General features: G+C 51.5%; 2 protein-coding genes across 2 annotated transcripts; one reads left to right on the plus strand and one right to left on the minus strand.

The window, feature by feature from the left end:
- Positions 1-532: 532 nt before the first annotated feature.
- Positions 533-10,598, plus strand: EEF1AKMT4 (EEF1A lysine methyltransferase 4). Its single transcript, XM_045539813.1, has 3 exons — positions 533-819; positions 9,251-9,534; positions 10,133-10,598. Exons 1-3 carry the CDS (start codon positions 624-626, stop codon positions 10,418-10,420), a joined length of 768 nt encoding a protein of 255 aa, XP_045395769.1. The 5' UTR covers positions 533-623; the 3' UTR covers positions 10,421-10,598.
- A 477-nt stretch (positions 10,599-11,075) lies between these two features.
- On the minus strand, positions 11,076-13,383 carry CAMK2N2 (calcium/calmodulin dependent protein kinase II inhibitor 2). The gene is made up of 2 exons (XM_045539814.1): positions 12,961-13,383; positions 11,076-12,078 (listed from the first exon to the last, which is right to left on the minus strand). The coding sequence occupies exons 1-2, from the start codon at positions 13,127-13,129 to the stop codon at positions 12,008-12,010; spliced, it is 240 nt and encodes a 79-aa protein (XP_045395770.1). The 5' UTR covers positions 13,130-13,383; the 3' UTR covers positions 11,076-12,007.
- Positions 13,384-15,570: the final 2,187 nt, after the last annotated feature.

The following is a 15,570-nucleotide window of genomic DNA, read 5'->3' on the forward strand; positions in this document are numbered from 1 at the left end:
TACCTAGCCCTGAGGTACACTGCGCTAACCTAGAACGAATGTCCAGAAAAGCAACATTCCTGCTCACCTCCCCCCTCCCCAAACACAGCATCCCATTTCGCCTGTGTTGGGAATATCAGTGTTTGTGCTGTCTCTTCTAGAGGAAAAAGGCCCTGTCTGTGCCTCCCCTTAGATCCTTCTGAGTACTCAAAAACGACTTGGAAAGAAATGAATCTTTCACTAATTTTCAGACTTCTTTTTTTGTTTGTTAAAAATTTTATCTTTTTTTCTTTTTCTTTTTCAAAGCATTCAGAAGCAGAATAATTTTCAGACTTCTTAACGGGAGGAGCCATTCACGTTGAAAATACAAGAGGACGCAATTAAGAGCCTGAATAAAGTCTGACACTATGAGTGTGGTCCTAGGAAACGAGTGGGCAGTAAAGCCGGAGGATTCAGGGTCTGGACGCTACGGTTTTCCCAGCCGGAGGATTTTTCCAAGTGTGCTTAGCAGGGGACGGAAGTTCCACGTGTTTGTGTTGGGCAACTGCAGACGGTGGGCGGAGACAAAAGGTTCCCGCCTCCCACATCCGCCATCCGGATTGGCTAGGAAGGCCGGGTGCTCTGCCGGCCGGGCTGCTGAGAGCATGGCCTCTCCAGGGGCCACGTCTCCCCAGCCGGAGTTACCCGAGCGAAACTGCGGGTATCGAGAGGTCCAGTACTGGGATCAGCGCTACCGAGACGCAGCCGATTCTGCCCCCTACGAGTGGTTCGGGGACTTCTCCTCCTTCCGTGCCCTCCTAGAGCCGGAGCTACGGCCGGAGGACCGTATCCTCGTGCTAGGTGGGTAGTCCCAGCACTTTCTCATACAGGTGGAGGTGCCAGGATCGGCTCCGCCTGGGCCTGGCCCCGTCCGGTTTCCTGCTGTCTACCTCTGTTAGAGGACGCCCGAGTCTGGAGCCAAGGTCCGATACCTTCAGAATCCTGGCTGTATTTAGCTAGGGCAAACACGAGTTAGAGATTGTCGGTCCGGGGGCCCTCGGGAGGCAGCCTCGGGCACCGGAGAACTCAGAGGACCTAGTTTAAGTCCCAGCGCTAATTGACTGTATAACTTAGAACAGGTCATGAACCTGTTCTGAGCTTCGGATTCAGTTCTAGAAATGGGACTGCGAGTTCAAGTCGGATAAGGCACGTGCAGGCACCTCGAGCACAATGCCTAGCGCGTTTCTTTTGGTCCCATGGATACTGGGACCCACAGAGAGAGTCACCTGGGGACAGTTACCGTCTCATCAATCACTCTCAGACCCCTAACTGAAACTTGGTCCTATGCCTCCTGTGAAGTGAGGGTGAGTAAAGCGCCCTCTGAGGTCGGAGGGAAGATTGCAGCAGAGATTAGTGCGACTCCGCAAAGGGAAGTGGTGAGACCCAATGTGGGTGGGTCTCTGAGAAGTCCCACTGCCTTCTTGGGGTTTTCTCCCACTGTCAGTCTTGAAAGCGCTAGTGAAGTCTGAATGAGTAACAGGTTTCCTTCCAGTTATAGTTTTTATTTTTGCTCTTTGTAAAAGCCTTTATATGTTTAAGTGAAGTATTTAATATAATAAATACAAAAGACATCTATAATATAGTATATATATAAGGTATAAATAACAAGTCGAATGTGTGTGTCTATTCTACGTAGTCTGAGAAATAGAACCTGACTAGGACTAAAAAGGAAGTGTAACTTTGTGGTTAAGAACTTGAACTCTTGGCCTGGCATGGTGGCTCATGCTTGTAATCCTAGCACGCTGGGAGGCTGAGGCGGGAGCATTGCTTGAGCTCAAGACCAGCCTGAGCAAAAGCGAGACCCCCATCTGTACAAGAATTAGAAAAAATTAGCCAGGTGTGGTGGTGCATGCCTGCAGTCCCAGCTACTCGGGAGGCTGAGGCAAGAGGATTGCTTGAGTCCAGGAGTTGGAGTGATAGTGAGCAATGATGACGCCACTGCACTCTAGCTGAGGGGCAGAGTGAGACTCTGTCTCAAAAAAAAAAAAAAGAACTTGAACTCGAGAGGCAGCTAATTATGTTGGAATCTTGGCTCAGCTTATACTGGCTGTTTAATCCTGGACAAAATACATAAATTTCTGTGCCTCCATTTTCTCAGCCTTAAAGAAATAAGATGATTTATTTACTGAGTTTTAGGATGATTGAACAAGTATGAAAGATACCTAGAACAATGCCTGGCAAAATGAAAATTACATTCAAAATTTTCTGTGTGGTCCTCCCTAAACCTGTTCCCCCCACAGGTAAACACTTTTTTGAATATTGTCATTGTAAACCATTGCATTCATTTATAGATTTACCATAGATGTATGTTTTTCAAGCTTTAATGTGTATGAAAATCACCTGGAAAGCTAGACCCCACCCTGAGATTCTAATTCTAGGGATGGTCTAAGGTGGGTCCCAGGAATCTATATTTTAAATAAACTCTACAGCTGATTTTTATGCTGGTGATTGTCAGAGTAATACCATCTTAAATTCTGCTTGACTGGGAGGTATCGTTTTCTGGATAGGAGAGGTGAAACGTCTAAAAATCAAAAGAGAAAACTTTCTAGGCATGATCCTGAAGATCTAAGAACAGGACCCACAACTTGAGTACCCTATGTTACATTCCACTTCAACAAACATAAGTTGAGCACCTGCTAAGTGCCAGGAAGTGTGATGGGCCCTTTCTAACTTACTTAATTCTTATGACATTCCCTAAAGGTGAGTCATAAGTATTAAGAGACTTACTCTAGATTATGGGTCTGCAAACTTTTTCTGAAAATGGTCGAAAAGTCCCTCTCACAACTACTCAGTTCTGCTGTTGTAGAAAAGCAGCTACAAAAGTGGATGAGAATAGCTATGTTTCAATAAAACTTTATTTACAAAAACAAGTGGCAAGCTAGATTTTGGCAACACTTGCTGTAGGTCATTGTCTTAGGTTGGGTTCCCCAGAAGCAAATCCTTAAGATGAGGATTCATGTCTAAGTCATTTGTTAGGAAAGTGCTCCCAGCAGAATTGGTAAGAGATCAGGGTAACAGGGAAAGGGAAGAAGCCAAGCAAGATTGTGATCTCAGGCAGAAGTTTCATTGGGTGTATTTTCAGCTTGAAGAATCACAGATGCAAACCATTAGAAGCAAACACACACCAAAATTGGGACATACAAAATTTTTTTTTTTTTTTTTTTGCGACAGAGTCTCTCACTGTTGCCCGGGCTAGAGTGCCATGGCATCAGCCTAGCTCACAGCAACCTCAGACTCCTGGGCGTAAGCCATCCTACTGCCTCAGCCTCCTGAGTAGCTGGGACTACAGACATGTGCCACCATGCCTGGTCAATTTTTTTTTTCTATATATATTTTTAACTGTCCAGATAATTTCTTTCTATTTTTAGTAGAGATGAGGTCTCACTCTTGCTCAGGCTGATTTCGAACTCCTGAGCTCAAACAATCCGCCCACCTCGGCCTCCTAGAGTGCTAGATTATAGGCGTGAGCCACCACGCCCAGCCTGGGACATACAAAATTGGTAAAAGGACTCTGAGGGGATCTGGTCAGAGTACCAACAGTGTCCACTACTGTCACTGCAGCAAGTAAGTGGTGCAGTAAGGATGCCTTCTGACGCGACCTTCTATAATACTTTTTCTGTACCACACAGATGGGTGAAGAGAGGCATCTAGGCTAAGCGCGGTGGCTCACGCCTGTAATCCTAGCACTCTGGGAGGCCGAGGCGGCAGGATTGCTTGAGCTCAGGAGTTTAAGATCAGCCTGAGCAAGAGCAAGACCCCGTCTCCACTAAAAATAGAAAAATTAGCCCGGTGTCGTGGCCCAAACCTGTAGTCCCAGCTACTTAGGAGGCTGAGGCAGGAGGATCACTTGAGTCCAGGAGTTTGGGGTTGCAGTGAGCTATGACGATGCCACTGCACTCTAGCCCTGGTGACTGGTGAGACTCTGTCTCAACAAAAAAAAAAAAAAGAAAAAAACAAGAGAGGCATCTAGAACTCTGTTGAAACTGGTAAAGTAACTACATTGTGAATTACAGCCTAATGGTCATATTGATATAGCTAAAGATGGAATATCCCTGCTGGAGGTGAGGGGGCCTCTTGAATACTGGAGGCAGTTGAGCACAGTGGTTTAAGAGCTCTGGTTCTGGAATGATACACACATGGGTCCAAATTCTGGTTTTTCCACTGAGCATGTGACCTTGGGAAAGTTTCTTACTCACTTTCTTCAATTTTCCCATTTAGAAAATGGGAATGGTAATAATAGTATCTTTTATATGGATCTATTGCAAAAATAAACTGAAATAATTCTTATAAAATGCTTTAGCATAGTGCCTGGTGTTCAGTGACTCTTAGCTATCATTGTTATTGAAAATGGGGATCAGAGAGGCAGTTTATCCAGGACTGTTCAGAGAACAGAGTGCCCTGCCTGAGGACTTGTGTTTCTGGTCCCTACAGCAGGTGAATGCATATGGATGGCTATCTCCACTTTGCCATCATTATATTAGGTTATTAACTATGAAATGTCTGATTTCCTTAAGTACTAAGTTTGATGGTTGATATCTCTGACATTTCACTTTGACACTTGTTTTGTTTTTATTTGAAGGTACATCCTCAGTCTTTCAAATGCATGTTTTGGCTTGTGATTATCTTCCAATTTTTTTTTTTTTTTTAGCAATTTTTGTGGAACCATGGATAAGTCAAAAATTTGTGTTATTTTCTTTTGGGAGGGGGTTGTATGTTTTTATTTCTCTCAGGCAGATGTAGGGATTCTGTTTTTTAACACACGCTGGGCATGTGCAGAAACCCTCACCCATCCAGCTGTCACTTTTGGTGTTTTATCCCTTTGCTATCCTCTTCCCCAGCCTGGTGTGCCACCCCTAGCCCCTGCCCTGGTCCCCTGGAGAGGACTGAGTGCAGTGGGGAGGCCCTTAGAGGAGGCCCACCCTTGCACATGGCTGCAGAAGGAAGAGACCTGTGGGGCTGCTCACCCAGGGTCAGGGCTGTGTGTGTCAGAGCCCATCTCACTCTTCACATACATGTGCCTTGACTGGAATGCTGAGCTTGATCAGAGGCACTCTGCAATTGTTAGCTCCATAATATATCCTGCTATGTTCTGAATGTCTGTGTCTCCCCAAAATTCATACGTTGAAATACCCCCACCTAAGGTGGTGGTATTAGGAGGTGGGGCCTTTGGGAGATGATTAGGTCATGGGGCTGGAGTCCTCATGAATGGGACTAATGCCAGTATCTTGATCTTGGGCTTCCAGCCTCCAAAACTATGAGAAATAGATTTCTGTTGTTTCTAAGCCACACAGTTTTATGGTATTTTGTTATAAGACACCAAATGGACTAAAACATTAAAGCATGATTTTAACTTTTTAAATAAGGAAGTTTTTGTCCAGAGGCATCCATCACCACATGGGGAAAAGAGCAAACTTGGGACAGACCAGAGGCCCCATGACTGAGTGTGGCAAAAGCACCCTTCTGAGCATGGCCTAGCAACCCACTGGAGGCTGGAGGGAAGCAGCCTTCAGGGGTAGGGATGTGCCTTTCTTCCTTCTTCCACTTCATTCTGAATTTTCCTTATTGAACAGTTTTATAATCACCAGGGACCTCCTGCCAGGTCACTAGCAGCAGGAGCTACCCAGTGTTGGAGGATAGCCATGCAGTCAGTCAAGCAAAGGCAGAGAGGTGGGCAGGAGAAAGGTAATGGCCTGAACTCAGGGTTGGGGGGGATGAGGGGACCTGAGCCACTCCTGGAGGCCCCACTCTAGGACCAACTGGCAGCCCGCCCAAAGGCTGCAGCCCAAGGCCTGGTGCCTCAGGAGGCTGGGGTGTGAATGAGCAGTGCCCAGGAGGGAAGCAAGTCCCTAGCAAAGGCCTGTCCAGGATCTGAGAGGCAGGGGCCAGCAGCTGTCTGCTTGCCAGAGACCACTCTGGCCAGGGCTGTGGGGAGTGGCGCTTTCTTGCAGAGAACCTCATGATGGTGTGATATTCACAACTAAACTAACTTTCCCTCAATGGGATGGGGCAAAATCACTGTATCTACCCTGAGGTGCCCCCAGTGCCATTCTGGAGCTTAGATGAAGTCCTTATTACATTCTGAAACCACACACCGGGCAGGGGTTCAAATTACGGCAGTTTCTTCAGTAGGACAGTGCTACTAAAATTCATGTTATTTTTTAATGTGAGTTCTGTTGTGGAACCAATGCAGCACAGACAGCTCAAAATGTCAATGAATTGTTTGGGAAGGATGTGGCTAATGAATGCACAGTATGTTGATGGTTTGAGAAGTTCTGTTCTGGTGATTTTAATATTGAAAATGAGCCATGTGGCTGACTTGAGACCAAGGTGGATAATGATGAGCTGAAAGCTATAGTGGAAGCGAATTCATCTCAACATACACGTGAATTAGCAGCAGGATTTTACATTACTATTCCAACAATATTGGACCATTTGAAACAAATCAGCAAGGTCAAGAAGCTGGATAGATAGGTTCTACATAAATTAAACAAGCATCAGAAGAGAAATCATCTCGAAGCTTGCCTTTCTTTGCTGTCACGACACAAAGGTGAAACATTTCTGCACCATATTGTTATGTGTGGTGAAAAATGGATTCTTTTTGACAATCTCAAGTGTTTGGCACAATGGTTGGATAAAGATGAAGTGCCGAAACACAGTCCAAAACTAAATATTCATCCAAAAAAGCTAATGGTGTCTGTTTGGTGGTCCAGCGCTGGTTTTATCCACTATAGCTTCATGAAACCTGGTCAATCGATTACAGCAGATGTCTGCTGCAGCCAGTTGGACAAAATGATGAGGATGCTTGTGATTAAGCAGCCAAGATTGGTCAACAGAGACAGGCCAATCCTCTTGTAAGACAATGCTTGACCACTTGTGGCACAAACAACACTACTCAAACTACAGAGGCTAGACTCGGAAATTCTCTGTCATCCACTGTATACACCAGACCTTGCACCAACTGATTCCCACTTCTTCCAGGCTTTGGACCACTTCTTGCAAGGAAAAATATTCAATTCTCAACAAGCTGTGGAAAACGCCTTTTGTGATTTCATCACCACTGTCTCTACAGGCTTCTTCACTGCTGGCATAAACAAGCTACTGTTAAGATAGCAAAATTGTGTTAATAGTTTAGACTCATACTTTGATTAATTGTACTGCTTCTTGTTTGAGATATAAACTGCACTTTTGTTTAGAAATCAGACATTTCATATTTAATGACCTAATACTTCTCTGATTCTCTATCCTTGCTTGACTCCATGCTCCATAGGAATCTTCTAATCATAATTTGGCTTCCAATTTAGATATCCTGTAAAGAGAAAAGGGACTGACTAGAGGATTCAACTCCAGTCTCTGTGATGGCTATTTTTCCTGTAAAAAGTGAGTGAATTGGCCTTCTGGCTAACAGTCTCTTAGTGTTGAGTTAGCATCCACACAGCTCCAGGATCCCATGTGATGTGTTCTTGAATTTGGATCATTTCTTCAAGACTCTGCTTCCCTAAGGCCCCGCTTTGGAAGGCAGTGGCCTTCTGAAGCCCCATCTTAGTTGCTAGCCCCACATTACTGAGCCAACAGAATCAGAAATCACTGCTTTGTAAGCATAACTGACCCAGTGGTTAGGTTTTGTTCTCTCTTCCTCTTTGGTAAAGTTCTCTTGGGAGATGCCTTCCTGTACCAAGGGGAACAAAGGAAGGAAATTTGGGGCTATCCACAGTTGGGCAGAGCTCTGCAGGCATATGAGGTCAGGTATGGGGTAATGAAGGGATTGTGAGTCAGAGAACCCAGTGGGATTTCAGCCTGGTATTGAGTCAGAGTCTCCTGTTCAGCCACCCTTATCCCCCATCCCAGGTGCTGTATCTACCAGAGCTTTTGTGGCTCCAACTTGGGGAAGCATGTGTTGGGTCTTCCCAGGCAAGATAGTACTTTCCCTGAGCCCCAGGGCTTGAAAACGAACATGGGAAGGGGCAGCTGAGGACCAGCCAGCTGCCTCTGGGTGCCCTGTCCAGGTGCCAAGCCCTGCTAGATTAGGGCTATCCCAACTGCTGATCCTGTGATCCTCTTAGGAAGGTAAATGGGGATTACAGGCAACCTAATCCCAGGACCTGGAGATCCCCTCATGGGGGTGTCAAGAGCTGTCACAGCCCTGTTCTTAGGCTGAAGCTGGCCACAGGAGGGCCTGGAAGAGGGCCACTGGATCTTCTGAGGAAGTCATGCCTGTTGGGCTGTAGATCCACATCTACTCCTCTAACCTCCACCCCCTCTCTAACCTGACCCTGCCCTCTTTGGTACTGCATTCCAGGCACTTCTCACCAGAATGTTGGAAGTTGTCAAAACTATGTTTTTCAAAGCTCTGCTGTGTTGTCAGCTCCCTGGAAACTCTTGGCTGACCCACCTGAGGTGGGGTTGGGGCATTCCTATGTGCTCTCATAGCCTGGCCCTATTGAAACACTCATCGTGTTATGTGGCAACTGCTTGGTTACACATTTGTTCGTCCCACTGAAAGAACAAAGGAGCATGAGCTCCTTGAGGGCAGGGACTTTTATTCATCAACAGAGCCCAATATGTAGTGTTCAATACATACATTAAGAATTACAAGGGATCAGCTCCACTGTGTGTCCCCACCTAGTTTCCCCTTCACTGCCTTAGAAAACAAAGTAGGATAATAACTCCTAACATGAAGCCTTCCCAGGGTTGATATCTTCCAAGTTTCTCTAAGAGGTTAGGGTTAGGGATTAGAATAATACTAATATTATCCTAATAATAATATGATGGTCCTAATGATGCTAATATTATCCCCATTCTGAGTTTGAGGGAACTGAGGCTGAAAGAGTTGAATGATTTTCCATGGCTGTGTGACTAGGGATCTCAGAATCCAGATCTTTGAACTCCCAAGTTCAGAGCTCCTTCAGCTGCTCTCCAGCTATTTTAATTCTTAAATTTAGTGTATCACATCCTGTGTGTATACTAGGTATTGTCTTCATTTTGCTGAATAGGAAATATAAGTTCCTACTATTTAAACAACCACCTAGTCCGCACAGCTAGGAATGATAGAGCCAGGGTTTGTGCCTAGGTCTGTGTGATGCCAGGACACATGCTGTTTTCTGCACTATGCCACCTCTTCTCAGTACTGGAGGGTTTGGACTGAGAGAAAATGGGCCGAGTGGATAAATAATCAAGGGGAGATGAGAACCAAAGCTAACCTAGCTCTTTTGCTATCCATCCCTTCCCACCCCAGGTTGTGGGAACAGTGCCCTGAGCTATGAGCTGTTCCTTGGAGGCTTCCCTGATGTGACCAGTGTGGACTACTCATCAGTTGTGGTGGCTGCCATGCGGGCTCGCTATGCCCACGTGCCCAAGCTGCACTGGGAGACCATGGACGTGCGGGCATTGAACTTCCCCAGTGGCTCCTTTGATGTGGTCCTTGAGAAGGGCACATTGGATGCTCTGCTGGCTGGGGAACGGGATCCCTGGAGTGTGTCCTCTGAAGGTGTCCACACTGTGGACCAGGTGTTGAGTGAGGTGAGGGAGCAACAAGAGAGAAGGGCAGATCAAGAGGTGGGGGTGAGGGGTTGAGGTTTCAGGGGATTGGAAGAACTCAGGAGATCAGAAGCCAGAAGAAAGCATGGTTTGGAGCAGGTAGTGGGTCACCTTAGGAGTGTGGTTCTCTGAGGAAGGGGAGGGTTAAGCTGGGTCAACATTAGAGGGGCCAGGCGCACAAAGGCTGATGTTTGGCTACTAGGTTGCCATAGGGATGAGGTAGCAGCCAGGTTCCAGACAGGTGATGCAGACTGGGAAGGTGAGCAGTTGATAGGAAAATAGTGCTCCCCACACCTGACATCACTCCCATGCTCCTACCTGTCTACTTACCTTTTTTTCTTTTTCTTTTTTTTTTTTTTTACCCACCACTATACTAACAAGGATACCTATCTAGAATATAGCTCTATCCCTATGGAATGCTAGGGGCAGAGTAGGTGGCTTAGTCTTTGCCATGGAAAGCCTGAGCTACTGGATGTAGGGTAGTACCTGAGGTTTGACTGGGAGGGCCTCTGGAGCAGTACTGACCTTCGAGAACCTGCAGATAGACTTCTCACCGATGACTTCTCTGTCTGTCTTGCAGGTGAGCCGGGTGCTGGTCCCTGGGGGACGGTTCATCTCAATGACCTCTGCTGCCCCCCACTTTCGGACCAGACACTATGCCCAAGCCCGTTATGGCTGGTCCCTGAGACATGCAACCTACAGCAGTGGTTTCCACTTCCATCTCTACCTCATGCACAAGGGTGGAGAGCTCAGTGTGGCCCAGCTGGCCCTCGGCTCCCAGATCCTTTCACCCCCTAGACCTCCTACCTCACCCTCCTTCCTTCAGAACTCAGATCATGAGGATTTCCTTAGTGCCATTCAGCTGTGAGGTCAGAAGAATGGTCCTCCAGCCCTCACTGCCATTCTGCCCTGGGCTTCTCATGTAGTTGGAATTCCTGACTCAGGGCTTGAGGTTGGGTCCAAGGTGCTCACTTCCCAGGGACCTCATGCCTCAGATAGAAGGTGGGAGCAAACCCACATGAACCAATACAGCCCATCTAACTAGAGTCCAGGTTTCTGGCTTCCTTCTTGGGTTCCTGAGATCTCTTCTGAGTTCCCTAACCTCTGCCACCACATCAAACCACTAGTGATTCATCCTCTGGGGGAAAGCTTAGCACAACCCCTCTGGACAACAGTCAGCCTCAGAGACTCCCTCCCTGAGGCCTGTTACTGATCCTCATCCAAACTGGATTTATCCACAGGAGGCTGCAGACTTTGAATCTAGATTGCTTTATGCCTCTGACCCCAGCTGCAGCCCCAACAGTGGTGATTTGTCCTGCTTGGGTTGTACCTGCACCCAAGGAGGCTATATTGTACTGATGTTCCCAGGCCAGGCTGGCCTGCCTGTCTTTGCTCGGCAACCCTCCCCCACCAGCACCATGCACCTAACATTCCCAAGTACCTGCCCCCCTCTGATTTTGGCCTGGCTCCTGAGCGGACCTAAGCAGCCGCCACACACACGCACACACACACACACACACACACACAGGGAGGTCTGTGTTTATTCACACACTCCTGGTACAGTGAGGATGGAGGAACATTTACAAAGGGCACCCCTGGGTTGAGAACATCTCCAGGGCCACAGATGTCATCCAAAGGTGCAGAGCAGTCCCCATGTGGGTTCCCAGGGGCAAGATGCAGGGGTCCAAGGTAAAATCAGATCTGGGCCCTTGGAAGGTGATGATACCTTGGGGGAAAGGGTCTGCCAGAGAACCTCCTGGGGTCAGGCCTGGGCAGACTGGCCATGTGGTTGGTAACCATATTGGGGGCTTGTCCCACCCCAGCCTCAACACACATCCTATCTGCCAGGCGCAGAAGAGCGTGGTCGAGACTGAGGGGAGGGCAGAACCATGAGCAGAGCCAGTAAACAAAGAGTCGGATATAAAAATACAAATGTGCTGAGGAAGTCCCTTAGAAAGAGGCTGAGGCTGGGGTCACGCCAGACAGGGGTGGGGGTGAGGAACGGCCCGGAGGGCTGGGCTTAGATGGGTGGAAAGCTCATGCAAATGCGCAGCCAAACATCCCTGGCCGCGAGCGGTCCGACACCTGCGGCCGCCGGGTCCACAGACCAGACTGGCCGCAGGGGGGTGGGGCAGGGGAGCCGTGCGGGAGGGGCGGGCTGGGGGCCGCGGGTCTCTGTGTCCGTTCCGGTGTGCGGGGTGGGGCTGCGGCCCGAGGTTCTAAAGTGCATGAGCGCGGCGGCGGGCTCCCGGCGGGTCCGCGCTGCCGCTACCGCAGCCGCCGTGGTGCTGAAGCGGACAGCTCCGGAGTGCCTGGCGGCGGCGGCGGCGCGGCCCTGCAGCCCCCGCCCGCGGGCGCTTGGGCCGGGGCGGGGGGCGCCCGCAGCCGCATCACCAGCCCGCGCTCCTGGCCGCTGCGGGGCTGGGCCCGGAGCCCGCCGCCCGAGCCGGCGCGTCTACACTCCGGACGGCGGCTTCTCCCCCATCCCCTTCAGCACGTCGTCTATCCGGTCATCCTCGATCACCACTGCGCAGGGAGAAAGCGCGTCAGCCGCGCGGCCTCGGGGGGCGGCGGCGACAATCGGCCCCGAGTCCTAGCACCCCGCGCAGCTACTGCCCGTGACCCAGCGACGCCCCTCGGAACCCTGTGCCACTGTGTCTTCCCCATCTGAACTCTCCTGCCAAGCCTCTCCCACAGACCCCCTCCCCTCCCTAAGGCGGAACGCCCCTCTTCCAAAGACTCCAGCTATTCTACCCAGTACAAGCCCTCCCGTCGCCTGAATCTTCCCCTATCTGAGCTGATCAGAGACCTCTCGTTCGTGGCATCCCCCTCTTCAGCCCTCACTTCCACAGAACCCCCTCCTCAATGGGGCTCAAACAGAATATCCGGCTAGTCCAGCCCTCTCCCCAACCTAAACCTCTTGCCGCTTGAACCCCTCTTCCAATCTTGGTACCAACAGAACCTCCCTCCCCATGCAAACAAGCAGGACAACCGAACCTCCGGCCTCCCTGCCCTCTCTCCAGTTGGACGCCCCTCTCGACCCAGAGGTTCTGGTTCTTCGTAGCATTCACCGACTCAGTATCTGATTCCTAAGAATCGGCCCGTCACCCCCTGTTCCCACTTCAAGCATCCCCAAATGCCTCTACCGGCCCCTCCCCCTCGCCCGGGTGCCAGGGCTCTGCTTCCAGAGGTGGCGAACATCGAATCCGGGGCACCGTGTTCCCGGGAGAGGGGAAGAAGGGGACACAACACTGCAGCGAGGACCCCCCCCCCAAGCCCGGGCCGGAGAGCGGCTGGCTGCGCTGGTCTGCGGCAAGAGCTGCGGGCACTCGGCGGGGAACGGCAGCCCGGGGGCGCCCGGCGAAGGGTTTCTGGGTCAGGCGGCGACTCCGGGCCCGGGCCGCGTACCTCGCTTGGCTCGGCCGATCTGGCCCAGCTTAGGGGGTCGCTTGGCCTGGTTGCCCGCGAAGAAGGAGTTGGTGTCCTGCAGGCGGCAGCTGAAGGAAAGATCGGAGCCCTCGGGGTCTGCGCCGAAGCGGCCCATCTTGTCCTCGCTGTAGGGCAGGATCTCGGACATGGCGGGCGCGGGGCGGGCGCGGGACTGCAGCGGGGCGCGGACGGCGGGCTAGCTGCCGGACCGGCCCTAGCTCAGCAGGGTAGCCGGCGGAAGGATGAAGTCATGCAGCATCCGGGGCTGCGGAGCCAAGCCGGGCCTCCTCCCCCGCGCCTCCGCCTCCCGGGCCGCTGGGCAGGCGGCGGCGGCGGCGGTGGCGGGAACCGGGCGGGGGCTGGGGGCGGGGGCGGGGGCGGCGGCGGCGGCGAGAGCGGAATGACGATGAGCGCCCGACTGCGGCAGAGCACCGCGGGCGGGGCGCGGGGGAGGCGGGGCGGGCACAGGCCACGGAAAAGAGGCGGGCCCGGGGGTCAGCCGCGCGCCCAGCTAGCCAGGGAGAGGAGGGAGCAGTAGTGGGAGGTTCCCGCACGGTGGCGGGGAATGGACGGCACATGGGCCTCAGGGAACTGTATTGGCCAACGGGGGCGGGATGTGGCGGGGAGAGGCGGAGTTGGAGGTGGGGCGGGATCGAGCCTGGTACCTGCGGGAGTCCGACACCCTGGCTAGGAGAGGCGTGTAAAGGGGACTGGCAGCGGGCTTGCTGGGGAGGTGCACCGAAAGCTGGCGGGGCGCGTCTGGGCCGGAAGGCGACAGCAGGGCAGGCAGTGGAAAGGGGCGGGGGCGTGGGAAACGCGGTGGGGGGCGGGTCTGGTACTGGGTGAGAAGCGGGGAAGGCAAGAACCGGCAGGACTCGGAAAAGAGCTCAGGCCAGTGGATGGTGCCCTCGCAGTTGGCGCGCTCTTGCATCCTATTTGCCCGCGGGTCTTACGTAGTTCATCAGGGTCTGTGCGTCTCTGCCCTCCTCTATTTCTGTCTCTGCCTGTCTATATGCCAGTCTATCTCTATGTGTCTGTCTGTATCCTGTTTCTGTGCCCCCATATCTGTTTCGCTGTGTTACGGTCTTTGTCCACATCTGCCTCTTAAGTGTCTTTGCCTTTCCGTATCTTTCTCCATGCGTGTTCTCTGTATCTGAGTGCCTGCCCTCGTATCTCCGTCTCCCGAATCTGTGTATTTCAGTCTCTCCTTAGTAACTGGACGGATGCTTCGCGCACCGGAGCGGACACCTTCACCCCTGGCCCGGCATCTGGCACCGAAATCCCAACTCAAAGCGCCCGCGGCGCCCGGCGGTTCCCCGCCCCTGAAGGCCGGCGCTGTGCTTGTGGTGTAGGAGGAGGAATGAATGGCGGCGTCGCAGGGGGCGCCCTGGCTGCGGTTGACGCGGGGAAGCCCGGAGCACCTGAGGACGCGGCGCGCGCCGGTGTGCGTCCTGAGGGAGTGCGGGAGGGACGCAGGGCGCCCCCAGCCCTTGTTGCTGGGGACCACGGGAGAGTTCTCGCCCCACGGATGGGAACACGCCCTCTTATCCCTCTTACCTCCGCCCCTCACCCCCCACCCCCGCCCTGGCTGGCCGTCAGCTGCGGCGTCACCTGCTTGCTAACGCGCAGGAGCTCTGGCGCAATCACTGGTCTGGCGGGGAGGGGGTGTCTCACATTCGGCGACAGTGACGCCAGCGCTGATAAGGGTAATAATCACCCTGCACCTTCTCTGTACGTTCACATCCCAGGCCGAGGCGCTTCCTACCTTATTCTGGCCAAATCACATAGCTAGTGAGGCTGCCCGGTGTTGGGTTTCCTTCTTCCCACACTTTCTCATCTAGCGTTAGTCCCAGGGACACAGAGGCTAATGCAAGGTGGCTGCCCTCAGGGAACCGGACGCAGAAGTGGTGCAAGAGGATGCCTCAATGCCAGCCTCACTCAAGGCCCCAGGCCTGGGGGACAATCCTGCCAAGGCCTCCTCTGCTCTGTCCCAGTCTCTCGGATGAGGGCTGCAGCTGGAGGTGGAGGCCCAGCTGGAGTGAGAGGAGCCCTGACACTGGAAGGACTATAGAGGGGGGAGCTCAGGGTCACTAGGGGGGAGTCTAGAAAATTCCATCTCCACTACAAGTTGTCTGGCAATGGGTTCCAATCCTGACTCTGCCACTTTCTAAGTAACCTTGAACTGAAGGACCCATATTTAAGGCTTTCAAAAATTAATTCATTTGCACTTGTAACATTTTAAGAAAATAAGAAAAATCACACAAAACCTTTGATATATACATCCTTCCAGTCTTTTCTGCCACATGTTTGTATAATTTGCATACCTCTCTGAGCCCCATTTTCTAGACTGAAGCATAGAGATGATCAAACCTACTTACTAAGGGCAGATTTATAGTTGAAATGAAATTGTCCTGAGGCGAAGTGGGTTGTCTCAGGAAGTAATAAGCTGCCCCTCACCTAAAGTGCTAAAAAAGGGGCCAATGAGTGTTCTTGTTAAGGATGAGACCAGAGCACTGGGTGAAGAATTGAAACAATTCTCTTTTCTCCTTCCAGAATGAGGGAGATTGGAGGAATAACAATTTAACCTAG

Source organism: Lemur catta, chromosome 1, assembly GCF_020740605.2.
Source record: "Lemur catta isolate mLemCat1 chromosome 1, mLemCat1.pri, whole genome shotgun sequence".
NCBI classification, from domain to species: Eukaryota; Metazoa; Chordata; class Mammalia; order Primates; family Lemuridae; genus Lemur; species Lemur catta.

Coding starts and splice junctions, on each gene's coding strand:
- CAMK2N2 (XM_045539814.1), bottom strand. CDS start 13,129: ATGTCCGAGATCCTGCCCTACAGCGAGGACAAGATGGGCCGCTTCGGC. Junction 12,079..12,960: donor GATCGGCCGAGCCAAGCGAG/GTACGCGGCCCG, acceptor CTCCCTGCGCAG/TGGTGATCGAGGATGACCGG.
- EEF1AKMT4 (XM_045539813.1), top strand. CDS start 624: ATGGCCTCTCCAGGGGCCACGTCTCCCCAGCCGGAGTTACCCGAGCGA. Junction 820..9,250: donor GGACCGTATCCTCGTGCTAG/GTGGGTAGTCCC, acceptor TTCCCACCCCAG/GTTGTGGGAACAGTGCCCTG. Junction 9,535..10,132: donor TGGACCAGGTGTTGAGTGAG/GTGAGGGAGCAA, acceptor TCTGTCTTGCAG/GTGAGCCGGGTGCTGGTCCC.